The 17,195-nt window shown below is 45.2% G+C and overlaps 1 protein-coding gene across 1 annotated transcript in view; it reads left to right on the top strand.

Moving 5' to 3' along the window:
• Positions 1–17,195, top strand: part of AK7 (adenylate kinase 7) — a 225,742-nt gene that overhangs the window by 74,922 nt on the left and 133,625 nt on the right. The window contains exon 5 of the mRNA XM_069208273.1: positions 5,936–6,046. Within this exon, the coding sequence (XP_069064374.1) occupies positions 5,936–6,046 (111 nt within the window). The remainder of the gene's footprint in view (positions 1–5,935; positions 6,047–17,195) is intronic.

Below are 17,195 nucleotides of genomic sequence, written 5' to 3'. Positions count from 1 at the left end.
ATCTGTTTTCTAGATCTTCACACTTGAGTATAAAGGCCTGGAGCTGAGTGTTGAGAAAGCCTGCAGAGGTTTCTGCCTGGGCAATTTGGTTTTCCAAGTCTTGAACCTTTGTGTCGAGATCAAGAGTTCTAGTTCCGACCGAGTCTACGTCTTGTTGGAGGGAGGTAAATTTAACATTGATTTTGGTTTTAAAGGCCTCATGGGTAGACATGAGATCGGACTTAAGTTCTTTCTAAAGTTCATTCTTAAAGACTCTGAGGGAGGAGAGGGAGCCATGGTGTCAGCTTGGTGGGGTGCCTGGTTGATGTCTCTTGCCTCTGCTGGTGTGAAATAGCTTGTGACCCTATTGGCTTTTTTTTTTTTTTCAGTGGCACAGAGTCTATATGTATGGATAGCTGAGAGGATAGTGCAGATAAGTAGCAGAGATCCTGTCTGGTAGAGGCTCTGCGTCCAGCAAAAGTGCGAGCGCTGAGGTAAGCAGGTCAAGCAGCGCTCCTCCCAATTAAAGGCCGTTAAAGTGGTTTCAGTAGCAAACTCATTGGTGGAGAAATTCAATATGTTGAGCGCCTGCCTGGCTTTTCTCGCAAGCCTCCTCTATGCAAACCAATGGTTCGGATCAGTGGTGGTGCCAGTAGGTCTATGCCACTATATGCTCTTGCAAAGGTGTAGTCTGGCCGCTTGGCCCCAGCCTAGGTGGCAGCTTTAGGATAGGGGTGCCATAGAGTACTGGGCCCACTTGGACCATGGTGGTAAAAAGGAGGGTCGAATTCAGGGGCCAAATGTAGATGCAGAAATCATGATGCTAATAAACCTCGTGTCTCCTCATATCCATCTTCTGATGCCAGGCGTTGCACAGCGTGGTTGGTTGCAGAGCTCATGAGCATGCCGCCATCTTAAGGTCAGGTAGCCAGGCCTCGTGGTCCGATAGGCCCCAACCGCTGCATGGCTTCTCTTCACAGGGGAAGAGGGCACCGCAATTCTGACCCCCTGTCCACTAGATTCCCCCTCGAATTTCAGCTATCACAGGTAAGTGCCCGGGGGGACGTTATGATATGCACAGGATATCCTCCAGCATGCAGTCTGGACCAGATTCACCCACTGCAAACTCTCTGCAAATAGTCAAAAAGCCCCATGCGGCACACCTCACCGCTTCAATCAATGTTGTTTGTCCCTGTGGTGTGCCTCTTCATATAATGAGGCTCCAGTGGCACAGCCGGTTCTACATTCGAGGGCCCCACTCCGCCAATCCTGCCACGCAGTTCTCGGCCCATCAGTCCTGCGGCCCATTAGTCCCCATGCAGACTGGAAGCTTCTCTCATCTCCAAGGGCTCCGCCCCAGTTCCCCTTGCTCCCCTTCTGCCACATGAGCCCATGGGGCAGGGAATTTGGGGGAGTTCAGGGAGGATAACCAGTAGCTTAGATCAGAATGCCAGTATTTTCACCAACGCTGCAGCAGAGCACTCGTGGACCACATTCACTCGGCCATCTTGGTTGGCCATGCACATTGTTCATTTTTTCTTGTTTGTTTTTCCTTGTGGTTCTACCGAGACATAGCTTTTTAATTAACAAAATTCCAGGAAGGCATGAAAATGTCAGTTACGTAGACCATGGATATGAAAATAAAGGAAGGAAGATAAGGTAAGACAGTGCACCAAATGTACAGCAATTGTCTCTTGCATTATACATTGAACAACGTACATTTTAGCCACAATTCCCTTCTGCAGTGCAACCACTCCAGAATGCATTATATAAGACTAATTCTTTCCATACCATCCCCCGCAGGGGCATGCACCTGGTGCCAACAATACACATTCCCTCTCAAAGGTACCTGAGGAAATAATGTCATCAACATCAGGTTAATTTAATGCAAGCTTTCCCTCTAGTTTCAAATAGACTGCCTTCTGAGCAGCATCGGCCTTCCAAGAATGCATCCAAATGTTGCGACAGGTCACACTAGCCACGCTAGAAGCAGCTGCAGAGGCACAGAGATTGTCAAAGTTAAAATCCGAGAGGAACCTCACCTGCTGTTCCATTAAAGCCAACAAGGCTGAAAAATCTGTACCCTCCTGCCCTTTATCAGTCAAAGAATGGAAGTCTTTCAGGAGGGTCTTGACTGCATAAGTTGAGTAGGCCTATGCTCCAACAGCAAAGTTAGAAGCTGTGTAGGCACGCTAGACTGCCCCTTCCACCTTCCTGTCCACAGCTTCAGAAGGTAAAGCATCCTCTCACACTACAGCCCCCTGAGAGGATAACCCAGCCACGATGTTATCAATTTTCACGGGAACGGAAACTTCTCCCCAAAGTTATCCAAAGAGTAACATTTCAGCAAGAAGCGAGAAAATAACAGTTTCTCCACATCCTTTGCAAGCATCCGGGGAAAGGAAGCGTGCAAGGAATCTAAGCAGTATCTGCAAAGCCCAAATTCAGCCGCACATGCTGCAGAATTTCAGCCAGATCTGTACCCTGCACAAAGCGGCCCTTAGCGTCATCCTCATCCCCCTCAATAGGATTCATTCTAGGAACCTTAGCTGGAGGAGACCCTTCATGGGCACGAAATGCAGCTTCCATAGCAGCAGCAATAATGGCTTGAAGATCAGGGGACACAGCAACTCCAGAAGATGGCCCAACCATCACAGGGACCTCACCCAAATGCCTCATACTGAGGGCACGAGGAATCCCAAGGATGGAGAAAGAAAGAACGCAGCAAATCCGAGGAACAACATTCATAGAAGCCAGACCAGCATAGGAAGAAACTTCCTGATAAAGCTAGCTGGTTTCCTAGATATATGTTTTTCTGTACCCCATGATCGGGGAATACGCTGTGTTATGAAGTTGCGTGTATTCAGCTGTTCTGCTTGTTGATGTCTGCTTGTAGTAGTTTTCAGTGGAATGGGATCGTTGGAATCAAGGGAGCTGGTGCAGTGCTCAGTTTGATAATATTAAAGGATGGTTATCTGAAACTTAGAGTAGTTCTCCATCCTAGGAAGCTTCAATCCAAGCATATTAGAAAGTCATTCTTAACCATCTTGGTTTTTCCAATGACCTGCCTCCTTGTTTAGATGCTTCCTTATCTGTGTATAATTCAGTCCAGTCTTTTTAACTCATAGCATGCCAACTCCCCCATTTTGCTGCTATGAGATGAAGGACGCTTAGCTTTGGGTCCTTTCTCTCAAATACTTTCAACAATTTAGTTACCACCTTGACTACACCTGGCTTGCTTGTCTTATTTATGCTGTGCATTACTAGTTGTACAAAAGGTTAAGCATTTGTTTAGTTTTGGCTGTTCAGTCATGTTATACCTCAAGATCCAATTCAACTTTGTTAGTCCTGTCCAAATAAGATGCACTTATTAAATGTTTTAGAACTGGTCCTGAAAAGTCGATTAGAGACCTGAAAGTTCTTTTTATGGTCTATTGACTTTTTTTTATTGTAGTGCTTCTTAAGACTTCCTAAGGGGCTTCATTACTTTGCTACCTAACAACTAATTGTTTTCCAAATACCAATTGGGTACCATATTGTTAGCCAGATGTTCAAGATAGTCACATAACATTACATACAATGGTACTTATTTACAGAGTGCGTGTTCTCTTGAGGATCTGTCAAAGATTTGTCCCTCCTTGACCTACACTGGATGACTTTGATTTACAAATATTTCTTAGTTTTACAAAGAATTTCGACAGGCACAGATTTATTTGGAAATTCTTTAAATCATGAACCTTTGTAGTATGACCTCTATTGTAAAGTTACTTATCCGTCATAGTGCTAGGCACTACACCCCAAGTTAAGATGGGAACACGTCTCTGGTCACTCACACATAACACAAAACACTTCCTACATAAGGTTATAACACATACAACGCCATGGCAACCACACACTCCCCCATTGTGTAGCATGCTACCCATCTTAAAATGTGCTCCTCCCCTCAGCGTGGTATGGAGCGCTATATGAATGCTACAACACAATATCAGGCCTGCGAACTTTGAGATAAATCTCACTATGTAAGAGAAGGGGGCATAAATGGGCAGGTTCTGGGGAGGAGGCATGACCTTGAATCTATTACTCTCACAAGTCATGGGGTGGGGCCATGGCGAGTGGACGCTGTTTGTGCCGGACTCCATCCCCTCTCCCACCAAAAAGGAAAACATAAACATTAACAAAGTTTATGAGACTGCCTCTGATGCTCTTTGAATATTGCAAATTTCACCCCCTGCCCCATCTCCAGACATTAGGTGCACCCACCTGCCAAACACGTGCTGGAAACCCTCCCTGTGCAGAGGTTTCTTGATCATATTATCTCCCACCATATAATATTGGCTACTCACTGAGAGACTGCGTGAGCAGAACCGATATGTGACACACAGTGACATCTCAAGGGTATGTTGGGCCAAAGGCAATACATATTTTGGGGCCTGTGTTTGAAACATCTCTAAATAAATAGGAGAGAGATAGGTGAGGTAGAGAGAGGTATGTAGTTGTGTGAGAGAGAAAGCGACAGAGAGAGAAGAGCTGATAATAGAGAAAAAGGAGTAGAGGTAGAGAAATAGTGATAGTAAGAAAGAAGTAAGATATTTAGGGAGGTGAAGCTAAGGGAACAGAGGTAGACCAAGAGAAAGGGGATGTGAGGCAGTGCACGAATGGCAGATAAATTGAAAGGTTTGGAAGTGGGAGAATGAATGGTGGGCTAGGGGGAGGTGTAAGGTACAAAGAAAAGTAGGATAGCGTGGGCGAGAAAGGGCTGAGAGAGAAGCATAGAGAGGTAAGGTAAAAGAGACATGGAGAGAGATAGAAATGTGAGGTAAAGCTAGATATGAGAATATGTGAGAAGTGAAGTGGAAGGTGGTGGCCCTGGGCAACTGCCAAGTTTGTCCAGGCCTTAAAAGATCTCTGGTGACACACGATGGCCCAGTATATGTTGGCAGATCTAACAATACATAATGTGCATTGCTTTGGCCTTGAGAGGAGAAAGACAGTCTACCATCTATTTTAAACTGTGTGCTTCAGAAGAAGCTGTTTAATATAGCTACCCGGGAAGTAAAGAATGAAATGCATCAAGGTCACTTCTTCACCCACAAAAAAATGGCACTTTTAGGACGTTGTAGATCCCTTTACGGTTATAGGTGGCAACCGTAACCTGAAGCACGACAACCTCTTCTTTCTTCAGGTAAATACACAATCTTCACCTAGGCAGCAGTGGCTCCTCTGCTATGGCGGCGGAGCATCGCCCCCCCCCCCCCCCCCCCCCACTAGCTGCAGCAGCTGCAAATTGAAAAATAAAAACGATAATAAACAATGTTTATTATCGTTTTTATTTTTCAAGGGAGCAGGACCATGGGGGATGACGAGCACTGAAGGAGAGTGGTGTGTACTTCCCTTAGTGTGCATGTGCGGCCGGCCAAACACACATGTGCACTGTGCTTTCTCCAACGCGGCACTGTGTTGCCGGGTTGGAGACAGCAGGCAGAGGTTCCCAGTCTGCCTCAGAGCGCCAAGCCAGGGACAATCCTAACGCTCATTCATGCTTCCAGCAGCATGAGAACAGTGTTAGGATTGGCCAGAGGGCAGCTGGGAGCCTGTGCCTGCTGTGAGCGAAGAGAAGCGTGTCAGAGACGGCGAGTCAGGTACGTTTTTTGGTTTTTTTTTTAAATTTTTTTGCGTCACCCCCCCACACTCACCTGCCGCTATGCCCACACAGGAGCCACCCCTCCCTAGGGTTTCTGTCTACAAATGAACTTGTCCTTGGGAGATTTGCTAGAGCAGAATGACTATTGAAGATGAGGTTTGTTGCAGAGAATTTGTAAACCAAAAGACCAATTAATTTATGCACTTTTAGCAGGGCGAGGAAAAGAACAAACTGAAGAGGACTCGTTGTTTTTGTAATCAAATAATGTCTATTTGTAGAAACCAATTTAGTCTTCTGTCCTATTCTGGTTCACAGGATGACTCGGAAATTCCATTCACGGAAGACGATTATCGGCGCAGGAAAGCTCACCCTAATTTCAAAGACCATCTGGCAGCAGAAAAAATGGTCATCAAACTTGGAAAAACTGTACGTATCTACAGCACAGAAAATGTTTTTAAAATGATAAAGTATCAGATGTTTGATGGGTAAAATTATAGAGATGGTTTGGTTTGTGTACATTCTGTATAAAATAAATATGGTTATGCTAAAGAGCCATACCTAACTTCAGATAGCTTTTCTACAATTTATGCCCTGGAATACCGGCAATGATTTAAACATTTTGGAATGGAAGACTGAAAATACAACACGGCAAAATAACACTTTAAAACTGGAAATTATGTTGGGTTACGTATTTGTATGCTAACAATCTGTAATATAGCACTAACACTCGAATAGTTTACTAACTTCATCGAACAAAATTGAATAAATTAAAATAATCTATTAAAACAAGCGTTTATAGTTAATAAACCTTGGGAATTCCAGTGATGTTGTCATCTTTGTGCTACTATGATGGCATATACATTGTTCATGGGTGAGTTATTTTAGCTAAATAATGCCATAGTTGGCACTGATTTGTCGTCAGACTGCCTCATTTTGAGTGGCCAACAAAGCCTGATTCTAGTGCAAACTCCTGTTTGTGCATAATTTGTGATTATGCGTTTTGCAGTACTTACTGCACAAGCAGGTGTTTGTCCACCCGTTTTTCAAACAATGCAGGCAAACACCCCACATTCCAAGAATGTGTACCTCCGCAGAAAATAAGCAGCGGTTTACCATCCAATCTGTCCTTGCTAGGACAGAAACTCTGAATGGTCTAACCTAGGACTAACCTAGAACTCACAATGATCAAGTTCATTGTCGAGGCAAAGGCAAACTTTCTAATTTTATGGCTTTATAATTACATTTAATTTAAGAAATGTGGTGGATGTAGTCGTAGTTTCTTTGTGTAATATCCAATAAACATCTGAAATTAGAATACAAGTAACTAGAAGACCACGTATCCCACTTTTGATTGAGCCTTCAGTTGCCTCATGGTATCTTATAGCCTTAGAACCTGTTGTAGCGGGCTCTACCGGCTATTAAAGGCCCGCTCCCGCTTTAAATGCCCAAGCCGAAGGCATTTAACAAGGGAAAGGGCCTTTAATAGCCGGTAGAGCACGTGACGGCGGGTTCTAAGGCTATTAGAACATTCTGCCACTCAGGGCAGAATGTTCTATTAAATAAAACAAATTGCTCACGGGATTGGCCAGATTAAAATCCCCTCGGGCTCAGTGAGGCTTTGTTCACAGCTGTTGCTGTGAACAAAGCGAACATTTGAATGTTGGCGCTGCGGGCTTTTACTGGCCAGTAAAAGCCCGCAGCACTCCATTGTTTTCAATGGAGCTGCCAACGTTCCAATGTTCTAATCTTCTATAGACCACCACCATAATACTCTGTAGCTTACATTTGTGGTCCAAAAAGATGTGGAATGGGTGTTGATTGGTATTTCATTATAACTCTGAGCATAGTAATTTTATCAGTATTTTAAATATATATTTTTTTCACTGAAAAAAAGGTTACAGGGACGTTATAGTTAGGAAATAAAATAAAAATATCGAAATTCACTTAAAAAAACAAAGGTTAGAGGGACGTTATAGTTAGACTCACATTTCACTCTTACAAAACCAGTGAAATCTAGCAGTTATTGTTACCTGAGCTAACTATAATGTACATCCCTGCAATGCACTGCTTATGACCTCAGATATTACATTACTCGTGACATGGGCAATGACATCACTGATGACATCTCAAATGACATTACTGATGATCATCCACTGAGTGTGAGTGTTTTCTAAAAGTTTATGAGTGTTAAGCATTTATACCATGGCACTAAAAAAGTTAAAATAGTATACTTTCTTTACTGTAAATGAGTGATACTATTTTTAACATATATTAGGTGAATGGCTGTGTGACTGTGTGTATCCATGTACGAGTGAGTGCCTGTATGAGTATATAAGTAGGTACATGAGTAGCTGTGTTTGTGAGTGAGTGGCTTTGTGATGAGTTGGTGTGTCAGTGGCTGTATAGGGGAAAGAGTGGAAATGTCAGCAGCTGTATGGGTGGGTGAGTGGGGGTCTAAGTGACTGTATGTGTGAGTGTCTGAATGGCTGCATGAGTGAGTGACTGGCCTGTGTAGGTGGCTGTATGGGTGAGTAAGAGGCTGTTTGAGTCTCTGTTTGGTTACATGATTTGCTGTGTGAGCGGCTGTATTGTTGAGTAAGTGTCTGCATGAATGGATTTATGGGTGAGTGAGCAGATGTGTGAGTGCTTGTATGGATATGTGAATGGGTATGTAAGTGGTTGGGTGTGTGTGGGAGTGCTTGTACGGGTGAGTGAGTAAGTGGGTGAGTAAGTAGCTGTATGGGTGAGTGTGTGGCTCTGTGAGTGGCTGTATGGTTAAGTGACTGGTTGTATAAGTAGCTGTATGGGTGAGTGAGTGGTTGTGTGAGTGCCTGCATGAGTGAGTGGGTGTATGAGTGTCTCTACGGATGAGTGAGTGGTTGTGTGAGTACTTGTATGGCTTTGTAAATAAGAGGTTGTATAACAATGTGAGTTGATGTGTGAGTGTCACGACTCACGTGCTGCTTGCGCCTGGAATTTGCAGATCTGGTGGCGTGAATCTTCAATGTTCGGCTTTGGCCCAAAAAGGGGCGACTCTTTCTGGTAGCCACGGTGCTGTAGGCGATGGAGACACCAAGAACAGACCGTGCCCTTCAGAAAGTAGCGCCAGAGGGAAAAAACCCCTTAAAAAGGGGAAAAAACCTCCAAACAGGAAGACTCCTGGAGAAAAACAAGAACAAACAAACAGGAATCCAAAAGGAGCAAAAATCAGAAAACACAGAATGCTGAATCCAAAACCAAAAGGCAAGGAAATCAGGAGCGAAGACACTAACTGAGCAGAAAGTGTTGCAGCGCAAAGAAAGAGGAAAAACACAGCCCTTATATACCAAAAAACAGGAAGTGACCCACAGGAAGTAAAAGGACACCATCTTAGATAGGAAAACAATACATAGAACAGAATAGTAGAGGAACCATAGAGAATAGGGAACAAGGAATGCTGGGAAAGCACAGGAATCTGGGAAGGAGGAAAAAACATAAAGAAAGGCACACAACAGACTGCAAAAAAGAAGAAGGACAAAGAAACGAAGAAAAACAGGTAAGAGGGTTCAGAGACCCCTGGGACAGTGAAAGGCAGAAGGAAGAACGAGGCCCCAAGCAAATCTGGGGCCTCGAAACGCGCAGGAGAGGCTGGGGGCGCGCCGCGTCTTAATAACGCGGTGCGCAGCCCGAGCCGAACGCCCGGCAGAAGTCGAGCTCTCGGCTCGCGCCGCACCGCGCGGCGCGACAGTAGGTCCCCCTCCCGAAGGCCCAGGTTTAAGAGGGAATAAACGGTGAAAGCGTTGAATCAGGAGAGGAGCGTGAACGGAAGAGGCATCTTCCCATGAACATTCACTGAGAGGATAACCCTTCCAATGAATCAGATACTGAAGTCGTTTATGAAAAAGACGAGAGTCACAAATTTCCTGCACTTCATATTCAGGAGCATCATCTACAAGGACAGGAGGTGGACAAGGAAACTGACGTGAGTAAGGATCAGGCACATAAGATTTAAGCTGAGAAACATGAAAAACCGGATGGATCTTCCATGTATGGGGTAAGTGAAGACGGACAGTGACAGGATTGACCAACTGGAGAATACGGAAAGGCCCATAGTAACGAGGTGTGAACTTGTTTTGAGAGAGACGTGAGGGCAAGAATTTAGAGGAGAGCCAGACTTTATCTTGCAGATGATAATTTGGATTGGTTGTACGTCTCTTGTCTGCAGCCTTCTTCATATACCTCTTGGTATGTAACAAATTAGATCGAATTAGTTTATGGAGTTGGAGAAGGCGTTTGGAGAAATAGTTAATAGCAGGTAGAGGAGAGTTGGTTTGTGGAGAAGTAGGGAAAGAGATAGGATGAAAACCATAGGAACAGAAAAAGGGAGTGACCTTGGAGGCACTATGGACTGAGTTATTGTAGGAAAACTCAGCTAAAGAGAGGTAAGTGCTCCAGTTACTTTGGGTAGAATTGCAAAAGCATCGAAGATATTGCTCTAGTCCTTGGTTCAGACGCTCAGTCTGTCCGTTGGTCTGAGGATGGAACCCTGAAGACAAGGCTCTATTTATATTCAGGGTTTTACAAAAATGCTTCCAAAATCGGGAGATGTACTGAGGTCCTCTATCAGATATTATGGTATGTGGAAGTCCATGGAGACGGAAGACATGATCTATGAATATTTGACTTAGTTCTTGAGAAGTAGGCAGCTTTTTTAGGCCAGTGAAATGAGCCATTTTTGTGAAAGAATCCACTGTGACCATGATAACCCGGTTTCCTGCTGATGGTGGGAGCGAACACATAAAATCAGTAGAGATAATATGCCATTGGGCCGATGGAACAGGCAAAGGCTGTAGTAATCCTGCCGGTCTGGTGTGAGGTATTTTGACTTGGGCACATATGGGACAGGCCTGAACGTATTTTTCCACATCCAGTTTCCAGGTAGGCCACCAGAAAAATCGTGAAAGTAGTTCTTGTGTGGCTTTGATGCCTCTGTGACCAGCTACAGGGGAATCATGGCACATTTGTAATGCTTTCTTTTGCACCTTGTTTGTAGGGAGGAATATCAGGTCTTGGTAATAAAAATATCCTTGTTTCTTGTACAATAATGGTCTTAGTTCTTCTATGTCATGGTCCGATAGGTTGGCGTATTCTTGTTGTACTTCTTCCAGGAAAGACTGAGCCACTCCAATGATCTTACTGGGTTCTAGAAGATACTGGGATGAGGAAGGAGAACACTCTGGATATCGGCGAGACAGAGCATCAGCCAGAATGTTTTGAGATCCTGGAATATATGTAATATAAAAATCGTACTGACTGAAGAAAAAGGCCCAGCGGGCCTGACGACTATTCTGGCATACAAAATTTCTTAAACATTGTAAATTACGGTGGTCTGTCCTCACCTCAAATGGTTCCTTGGAACCCATCAGAAACTGTCTCCACTCAAGGCAGGCTGTTTTCAGAGCCAATAATTCCCTTTCAAGTACGGAATAATGTTGTTCAGCTGTGGAAAGGATATGAGACAAATAGAAAACAGGATGTTCAAGGCCATCATCCTCTTGTCGTTGGAGTAAGACAGCTCCGATGGCTCTCTCAGAAGCATCAGTTACTACTATAAATTGCTTGGTGGTATCTGGATGTCTTAAGATGGGGGCTTGGGTGAAGGCTCTCTTTAAGCTTTGAAAGGCTGCTTCAGCAGCCTCAGTCCAGACAAACCCCTTCTTTAAATTGTCCTTCTTTAAGGTGTGAGTTATGTGGCTAGTCTGACTGGCAAAGTCTAGAATGAATTGTCGATAGAAGTTTGCTAAACCTAGGAAACATTGTGTTTCTTTTATGGTAGAAGGAGAAGGCCACTCTAGGATAGCTTGTACCTTTTCTTGATCCATAGCTATGCCGGTGGGACTTAAATGATAGCCCAGATATTTGACTTCCGTCATGTCGAACTCACATTTCTCTGGTTTGCAAAATAGTTGATGATCACGAAGCCTTTGAAGAACTTGTTTAACATGGGAAGTATGGAGTTCAGGATTTCTAGAATAAATAAGAATGTCGTCTAGGTAGATCACGACTGTCTGATTCAGTAGGTCTGAAAACACTGAGTCCATAAATCTCTGGAAGATTGCGGGGGCGTTAGTAAGACCAAACGGCATAACCCTATATTCAAAATGGCCAAATGGGGTCCTGAATGCTGTCTTCCATTCGTCGCCTTCTCTTATGCGTAAAAGGTGGTAGGCTCCTCGTAAATCCAATTTAGTAAAACGTTGGGCCCCTCTGATTGCTTCCAGTATGTCCCTGATGAGAGGCAAAGGATAACGATCTTTAATGGTAATTTTATTCAGACCTCGAAAATCCAGGCACGGACGAAGATCCTTAGTCTTCTTGGGCACAAAAAAGAGAGGGGCCCCAGCCGGAGACGACGATGGAACAATAAGACCACTCTGTATATTTTCGTCCAGATACTCCTTTAGAACTTCCTTTTCGGGTTCCGTGAGGGAGTACATCCTCCCAAAAGGAACAATTGTGCCGGGTTCCAATGGAATTGCACAATCATATTCTCGATGTGGAGGTAGCACAGGTTTTGACGGTTTTTGGAAAACATCCTGAAACTCCAAATAGTGGTCTGGGATCCCTTGGACCGTATTAATGGACATACCAGTGGCACCTTCAGTAGCTAAGGATCTTTTCGGAGACCAATACTTGTCGGAAGTAAAACAGTTCTCATGACAAAATTGCGAAGACAAAGAGACTGTCCGGGTAACCCAATTTATATATGGGTTATGTCTGATGAGCCACGGAATTCCAAGAATGATGGTATGGTTAGGGGACGTAATAAGATCGAAGGAGATGTGTTCTTGATGGTTTCCCACCTGTAGACTTAACATCAGGGTAGTGGTGTCTACAGGACCAGAGGATATCAAAGACCCATCCACAGTGTGTACCTGTTCGGGTACTTCTTTTGCTTGAGTAGGGACTAGGTTAGCAGCAGCCCACGTCTTGTCCATGTATATACCACTAGCACCACAATCTAGTAATGCCATAGTCTTTTCTTGACGACCGTCAGGAAGTTGTAACAGGACCGGAAAGATGAACAAGCCAGTTGTATTGTCATTAAAGGAGCTGATGGAAGGTATAGCTGTAGATCCCGTCCCCTCCCTTCTTACAGAGGACGGGAGGTGGCGTTTCCCGAAGGCCTGGACGGACGTACTGGACAGGTACGGAGCATGTGACCAGCAGAACCACAATACAGGCACAACCCTCTCTTGCGTCTGTCTTCTCGTTCACTAGCAGAGAGCGGACCTCGGGTAGTATCCACCTGCATGGGTTCCCCTTCGATGTCTCTAGCAGGAGTGCGAGATTCCTCGGAACGCTGCAGGTATGCACGTGAGCTACTTGGCTGGGCAAACCCTCTACTCCTTTTCTTCTCCGATCTCCGTTCCTGAAGACGATATTCGATGGACAGTGCTTGATCCATCAGGCCACGAAGATCTTCCGCTCTGGTAGAATGCACTAGTTCATCCTTTATTTCTTCTTTGAGTCCTCTACGAAATAATGTTACCAGAGTACGTTCCACCCAAGTGGTCTCTGCCGCCAGCTGACGAAAACGGGTTATATATTGCAGGACGTCTTGGGAGCCTTGTTGGATGTCGCACAAGGCTTCTTCAGCGGAGGCTTCCAATCCAGGACGACTAAACATCTGTTTGAAGCGACTCACAAAGGCGGAATAGTCTGACAATACAGGGTCGTTGGAGGACACCATCGGGGTTGCCCAGGCCAAGGCTGGACCGGATAAGGCACTGATAAGATAACCCACCTTGGTCCTGTCGTGGGAGAATTGAGTAGGTCGGAAGGCGAAATACACCGTTAAAGCATCCAAGAACTCGCGAAGCTTGGTTGGTTCACCAGAGAAACAAGGGGTAGAAGCGGAGATTGTCGGAACATCACTGGTGCGGAGGGCCAAAGCCTGTCGTAACGCATCATTTTCATTACGTAGTTGTTGCAATTCCTGGGCTTGTTGCTGAATCGTGGTCAACAGAGATTGCTCCGGATCTGCAGCAGCCGCCACTGTATTATCCATGGTGTTTGAGGACGTCGGAATGGTTTGGCGCTGCAATCTGTCACGACTCACGTGCTGCTTGCGCCTGGAATTTGCAGATCTGGTGGCGTGAATCTTCAATGTTCGGCTTTGGCCCAAAAAGGGGTGACTCTTTCTGGTAGCCACGGTGCTGTAGGCGATGGAGACACCAAGAACAGACCGTGCCCTTCAGAAAGTAGCGCCAGAGGGAAAAAAACCCTTAAAAAGGGGAAAAAACCTCCAAACAGGAAGACTCCTGGAAAAAAACAAGAACAAACAAACAGGAATCCAAAAGGAGCAAAAATCAGAAAACACAGAATGCTGAATCCAAAACCAAAAGGCAAGGAAATCAGGAGCGAAGACACTAACTGAGCAGAAAGTGTTGCAGCGCAAAGAAAGAGGAAAAACACAGCCCTTATATACCAAAAAACAGGAAGTGACCCACAGGAAGTAAAAGGACACCATCTTAGATAGGAAAACAATACATAGAACAGAATAGTAGAGGAACCATAGAGAATAGGGAACAAGGAATGCTGGGAAAGCACAGGAATCTGGGAAGGAGGAAAAAACATAAAGAAAGGCACACAACAGACTGCAAAAAAGAAGAAGGACAAAGAAACGAAGAAAAACAGGTAAGAGGGTTCAGAGACCCCTGGGACAGTGAAAGGCAGAAGGAAGAACGAGGCCCCAAGCAAATCTGGGGCCTCGAAACGCGCAGGAGAGGCTGGGGGCGCGCCGCGTCTTAATAACGCGGTGCGCGGCCCGAGCCGAACGCCCGGCAGAAGTCGAGCTCTCGGCTCGCGCCGCACCGCGCGGCGCGACAGTGAGTGCCTCTGTGGAAGATGTCATCAGTGATGTCATTGACCATTTCATGAGTAATGTAATACGTGAGGTGATAAGCAGTGCATTGCAGGGGCGTGAGTTCTAGTTAGCTCAGGTAACTATAACTGCTGAATTTCACTTGTTATGTACGAGTGAAATGAGAGCCTAACTATAACATCCTTGTAACCTTTGTTTTTTCAGTGCATTTCTAAGGTTTGTTTTAATGTTGTTTCCTAACTATAAAACCCCTGTAAACTTTGTTTTTTTTAAGTGAGTTTCTAAGGTTTTTTAAATTATATTTCCTAACTTTACCCACTAATCTTTGACAGTGAGGGCAAGAGTGAGTGTATAAGTGTCTCAGTTGGTCTGTGAGTGGGTTTGAGAGTGTCTGAGTGGGTCTGCAAGTGAGTGTCTGAGTAGGTCTGTGAGTGTGTGCCTGAGTCTCAGAGTGGGTCTGTGAGTGGGTGCATGAGTGTCTAAGTGCATCTCTGGATGAGTGCATGAGTTTCTGAGTGGGTCTGTGAGTGGATGCCTGAGCGAGTCTGTGAGTGGATGCATGAATGTCTCAGAATGTCTGTGAGTGGGTGTGTGAATATCTGAGTGAGTGTGAGTGGGTGCATGAGTGCCTAAGTGGGTCTATGAGTGGGTGTGTGAGTGTCTGAGTGGGTCTGTGAGTGAGTACATGAGTCTGTGAGTGGGTGCATGAGTGCGTCTGTGAGTGTCTGTGTGTGGGTGTGTCAGTAGCTGCATGAATGACTCGCACCTGCCTGTTTATCCGACAAGAGTTAACAGTTTTGCACAGAATGTCTACCCAACTGAAGTACTTTCTACTGGTTAGTCCATAAGTGCTACCTCGTTAAATGTCCAGTGTGTTATATACGCTACAGCTGCCTAATAGACCACAAGAAAGTGTCTTCAGCGACCTTGTTTGTGTTTGGCAATGTGATTGTTCCTTGTGTGTTGTTCTCCAGAATTTTGTGATAACATGAATCTTCCTATAGAGAGGCCAGCAAGACTACAAAGACATAAATGTCCACCAAACCAGGGTCCTTCCTCTTAGCTATATGACGTAAGTGCTTCTCTGGTGGGGATGGCCTCATATTCCTTGGCATCAAGAACGCACCACCAAAATCGTTGGGAAACGCACTTAGGGGGCTATCATCCTGGCAAAAGGAGGGAAGACCTTTGCACACTACTAAAGTGGAAGGGGTGGGGTCAATTCATTGAGGGATGGAAGCATGTGGTCCCCCACCCCAGGCCAATTTCGGGGACTCCATCCCTTGGGGCCCACCACAATTCAGTGGGGGAACGGGGCCGCACGGCCCCACTCCCCGGCCACTTTTGGCACTGGGGACCCCATCTCCCTGGACCCACTACAATTTAATGGTGGATCCAGCCCTGGGGGCCCTATCCACTGGGGCCTGGCTATGTCTCCTGAGTACAATTAATGTTTTATGCCCCTGTGAGGAGGTTTGTCTCAGGGTGGGGAGGGGGCTGCGCTGCCCCCGAATACTATTCACTTCAAGCCCCAAGGAGGTGGCAGTCCACGGGGCCCCCTCTCCTCAGGCCAATTTCAGCTGATTTCAGCCCCGGGGACCCTATCCCCCAGGGCCTGGCCATGTCTCCTGAGTACAAGTAATGTTTCTGCCCCAGGAAGGTGGTGGTCGCGGGGTGGGGTGGGCACAGCCCCCGGCATACTATTTACTTTAAGCCCCGGGATGTGGCGGTCCTCTGGGCATAAAGAAGCCCTTGGAGGGGGGGTCCTATGTGCCCCGCTCCATTTTTTTTTTTAAAGCACTGCATACCCCCGGGACCTGGCCCACCCAGGGGCTTGATTAAAAAGAAGCGCAGGAGACCACGCTTGTTTTTTTTCATTTTTGCCACAAGTTCTGCAACTTTGCTGCAAAATGTTTTTTTTAAATGCTTTTTTGCCCTGCTGTGGTCCCTCTAAGACCCCAAGAACAAGGTTTGGGATCAGGGTATTCACGTTTTTTTTTTGCGGGACTCTGCTGGAGCCAAGTCCTAAGGTGGCTGCCAACACTTCCTGGTTGAAGTGTTGGCAGCTAATAAGAGCTCTGCATTTCCCTGCACCAGCTTGTTATTCTTTCTGAAGTCGTCGGGGAGGATCCACAGCCCAAAAAATACAAATTTGGATTTCCTTAAATTTCTGAACAACTACTGAATTAATTTCTACTAAATAACAAAAAGCACAATCTGCAGAACAAAATCTAGCGTTCCTTTAAATTTGGTGTAATTCCATCCAGCGGTTTTGGCTATAGTCAAGTTCAAACTCAAATAGGGATTAACATGGGAAACACATTTTTTTTTAATCCCCCCGCCTTTTTCTTGGCCCCCTCTTGACGAATCATCCTGAAACTTTCCATGTAAAACTTTTTGGGGGAAAATTTTGAAGATCCTTCAAATGGCGCCTAAGATATAGGCAAGTCAACAAACTATTGACTATGAAAACATGGTCCTAACTATAACTACCTACTGGAGACTGCCAGTAGGTTATATACATATCTGCCAGTAGGTTATATATATATATATATATATATATATATATATATATATATATATATATATATAAACATGAGACCAGTGCAACAGTGTCTCTCACAACAGTGGTCTCAGGCACAGGGTCAGTTACAGGATCTAGTGTTGTTAGACCGCCAAACCTACAAATCTCAGCAATGGTGCAACCAC

The sequence above is a fragment of the Pleurodeles waltl genome, chromosome 9 (assembly GCF_031143425.1).
Source record: "Pleurodeles waltl isolate 20211129_DDA chromosome 9, aPleWal1.hap1.20221129, whole genome shotgun sequence".
Classification (NCBI taxonomy): domain Eukaryota; kingdom Metazoa; phylum Chordata; class Amphibia; order Caudata; family Salamandridae; genus Pleurodeles; species Pleurodeles waltl.
The sequence above is the reverse complement of the archived record's forward strand: the minus strand, read 5'-3'. Positions and strand labels throughout refer to the sequence as shown.